The 3,903-nt window shown below is 41.9% G+C and overlaps 1 protein-coding gene across 1 annotated transcript in view; it reads left to right on the forward strand.

The window, feature by feature from the left end:
• Positions 1-1,183, forward strand: part of CACNG4 (calcium channel, voltage-dependent, gamma subunit 4) — an 11,244-nt gene extending 10,061 nt beyond the window's left edge. The window contains exon 4 of the mRNA XM_010131387.1: positions 185-1,183. Coding sequence (XP_010129689.1) covers positions 185-723 — 539 coding nt within the window. The 3' untranslated portion in view covers positions 724-1,183. The remainder of the gene's footprint in view (positions 1-184) is intronic.
• Positions 1,184-3,903: the final 2,720 nt, after the last annotated feature.

Here is a 3,903-nt window from a genome sequence, read left to right on the forward strand (position 1 = left end):
CCAGATGTGGAACTGTTCTTTGTTTTTCAAGAATAAATGAAATTTTGAGATAAATGAAAGAGTAGATAAATGTAATAAAATTTCCTGGTCCTAATCTTTGAACCATTCAGATCCAGAAAATAACATGGCTTGAATTTTATCTTCCCAGCCACATAAACACTGATTGATGTTTTTCTCTCTCTAGGACTAAGTAATATCATAGGGATCATTGTCTACATATCAAGCAATGCAGGTGACCCAAGTGACAAGAGAGATGAGGACAAAAAGAACCATTACAACTATGGCTGGTCTTTTTATTTTGGAGCCTTGTCTTTTATTGTGGCCGAAACCATAGGTGTTCTGGCTGTGAACATTTATATTGAGAAGAACAAAGAGCTGAGGTTTAAGACCAAGAGGGAATTCCTTAAGACTTCTTCCAGTTCTCCTTATGCCAGGATGCCAAGTTACAGGTACAGGAGGCGGCGGTCCAGATCCAGTTCTCGATCTACAGAGCCTTCTCCATCTAGAGACATTTCTCCGGTTGGCATGAAGATAGCAGGCACCATTCCCATGAACGAAATCTCCATGTACACTCTTTCCAGAGAGCCTTTGAAGGTTACAACGGCCGCCAGCTACAACGCGGACCAAGAAGCCAGTTTTCTGCAGGTTCACAACTTCCTTCAGAAGGAATTTAAGGAAGGACTCCATGTCAACATGGTCAACAGGAGAACGACGCCTGTTTGAAGTACCTTCCTTCCTCGCACTTTCTGAAGAAATATCCTAACAGAATGGATCTGTCATGAAAGAGGAGCGATGTTAAAATACCCTCTCACTTCTTTAATTGTGGCATGTGTTGAGGTAGCAAGTGGAGATCCTCTGGACCAACATAAAGATGTTACACACTCATAGCTTTTTTTGAAGCTATTTGGAGTTCATTTCTTTCAGTTCTTGGTGTCACGAGGTGAAGGCAGTTCGTGTTCCTGCACTTTTGTAGTGTGTACAAAGTCTTGGATAAACTGCAAAGGACCACTGGTGTGTTTTAAAGGATTATAGAAAAATTGTTGTATGACTTTTTTTTTCTAATATTGAGATCCCTTAATACAAACTTGCAAATATAATTTATAACCAAGCCCAAGGATGAATATGGACGACTCATCAAGTGAGCCACTTTCCTTTGACACAGCATAAGCTTTGCCTCTTTCAATTAAAAAAAAAATAAGAAAAAAGAAAAAAAGAAAATATTTTTGAAGGCAACACTTTCTAAAACTGACCTGTGTTACTGGAGCTCTACTTGTAGAGCACGCGGCAAACTGAGCATGACAGACTTCCCGATGGGGTGGTAAGGGGGTCTCCCACTTCTGGGTGTAAGGCATCCGTCGGGGCAATGCAGGTGGGGGAGAAGAGGGTGGGTGCATTTTTAAACACCTAGAAAGGGAAGGATTAACGTAGGTGGGACTTGAGCATATTTGCAAATATCATTTCTTGCCTAACATTTAGAAAACTTGAATTCTTTTTTCGACTAGCCCTAGTGCCTGATCCGGCAAGGTGCTGAGTGCTGTCTGTCAGGAGCCCCTATAGACTACTTAGAGCAAGAGCGAGGAGCAGAGCTGAGCCGGGGTGGCCCGCGCCGGCGAAGCCGCCGGTTCCCGGCGACTGCATTCCTGTTTTCCTTACTGCTTCACAAGTGCAACACTAACGCTACTGGAGACTAAGATACCTGAGCAATGTGTGTAAGAAAATGAGAAGCTAATATGTTCGGACTAGCTAAACTTCCTGCAGCAATGGGAACTGAGCGTTAACAGAACGGATGACAACTTTGTATTTTTTAAAATAGAACAAAAAAATCACCGTTTATGAGGTATTTATTAAACTCTTTTTATTATGAATAAGTGCCGCATGGTGCAAGGTAGAGTTGTTTTAGATGGAAATGATGGTTCGACCTAATTTAATTTATTTTGTAATGAATACATGCAGAGAGCCCACAGAAAACTCTATGCATCACCTAAGGGAGGAACACATTTGTGCCCTTTGCTTCTGTATGTTTCTAACAAAAAGTCTGAAATTTCTTTTTCTTTTAAATTCTTGCTTTTATTTTTTACACTTAGGCTTGGAATCTCAAAGCCCGAGGGTCTGACTCAAAGGTAATTTAATTTAATAGTGCTCATGTTGATTTAAGTGACCACTCGACCAAGCCATATGAGAACAAGGTGCCCGATTCCCCTCGGATGAATTAGGTGCGGTGAGAGAGGAGCATCTAATTCCTGTAGATTCCTTCAAATCGCCTTGGCCCAGAAAGTCTTTGCCACCAGGAGACTAGAGAAGTGGTGACAAGAAAAAAAAAATCATGATTTGGAAAACTTGGCTCACTGATGGTGGGAGATGTCAGCCAAACTGTTAAAACCCCTTTAGTCTTAATTTATTCTGCGACGGCCGCAGTGTCAGTGACTCAGTGGGGGTTCGGATACGAGGCTTTCAGCTAGTGGAACCAAGTCCTCCTGGGATAGCCCGGAGGAGCTGCCTTAACATCCCAAAAAGCAAGTTGAACCCCCTCTCCCCCCAGGTAGACCCTGCTTAAGCCTCTCTCCTTGCAAGAACCAAGATACAATTCTCAATGGTAAGCGAAAGTCTTCCCCTAGTCGCTGTTAAGCTCTGCCCAGCCCTCAGCCTGGCAGAGCGGCATAGTTAGTTGGGCAGAGGCGGGTTGGAGCCTTCATCCCTGCTTATTAAGAGTTTCCATTCAGGTTACAACTCTGCTGGGATCCTTTTTCAAACCTCTGAACTCTGAGAGCTGAAGTGAATGGAGCTATGGGCACGATTTGAAGGTAGAAAATGTTGTGCTACTTTCTGTATCAACACACTATGGAGAAAGATGTTACTCAAGCTTTTTAAAAAAAATTCAGAGGCAGACAAGAAAACTTTTTTACCTACTTTTCGGCTAGGACAACATAAAGAGTTCTAAAATTATTAAAGTTCTTGATGAAAGGTTTTTTTACAAGAATCTTTATGCTTTCAAACGATAAATTATTTCCTACTTTTTGAGACTTCGTAATATTAAAATACTTTGATTAGCTATGATAGAAGTAGAAGTTTGCAATGAAAAAAAACCTTCTGTCTCATTAGTGTGTCATACTAAGTGCTAATTAATTTACATCTAATTATAGTCGATGTATTTTTCAAGTGCAATTTCCCAGAACTATTTGTTTCCCACTGTGTTAATAAACTAATAGTTAGAAATAAATCCTCATCCGTGTTTACTGTAATTAAGAATAAAACCATTCCCTTTAAAACCAGGAGTTAGATATAGGCTGTTTTTCTAAGCTCATGTACATCGAACTGGAAGTTGACAGTGTGAGGTTTGCTTCGCGCATTGGTTTTGTTCTTTTAATCGTCCTTCTCCAGTGAATGTGTTTAAAAGCAACCATCTGATTCCACCCAAAGTCCAAGGCTTCTCTGCAGCCCAGGAAGGACCTCCAGAGGCAAGAGCAGTATTTTTACACCACATCAGCAAAAAAAAGTCTTGCCAAGCATTTGGGGATGTTCGTCTTTGCCAGAGCCTCCTCCCCCAGAGCAGGGTGGTTTCAGCAGCTCTCCAAGCGTGATGTCCTGCTTTGGTCTGAGCCAGAGCATCAGCTCCTCCACCAGCAGGCACCTCTGAAAGATGGAGCTGGAGCGGGGATTTGTGGGATGCTCGTGGGATATGGGGTCTGGACAGGGAACAAAGGCATGGGGAGATGAGAGGAACAAGAGCTTTCATCCTGTGGGAGAATGGGGCTGCGATTTAAAACTCATGGTCTGTGTCAAATTGCAGGACAGTGATTTGTTCAACCAAAGAAAAAAAGAGTGTTGTTTCATTTGACAATTCTAGTAAAAAAAAAATCCTCCAAAAATGGTCTTTTCCTGTGGAAAAACAGAAGAAAGTGCGGC

This window comes from Buceros rhinoceros, unplaced genomic scaffold (genome assembly GCF_000710305.1).
Source record: "Buceros rhinoceros silvestris isolate BGI_N320 unplaced genomic scaffold, ASM71030v1 scaffold352, whole genome shotgun sequence".
NCBI classification, from domain to species: domain Eukaryota; kingdom Metazoa; phylum Chordata; class Aves; order Bucerotiformes; family Bucerotidae; genus Buceros; species Buceros rhinoceros.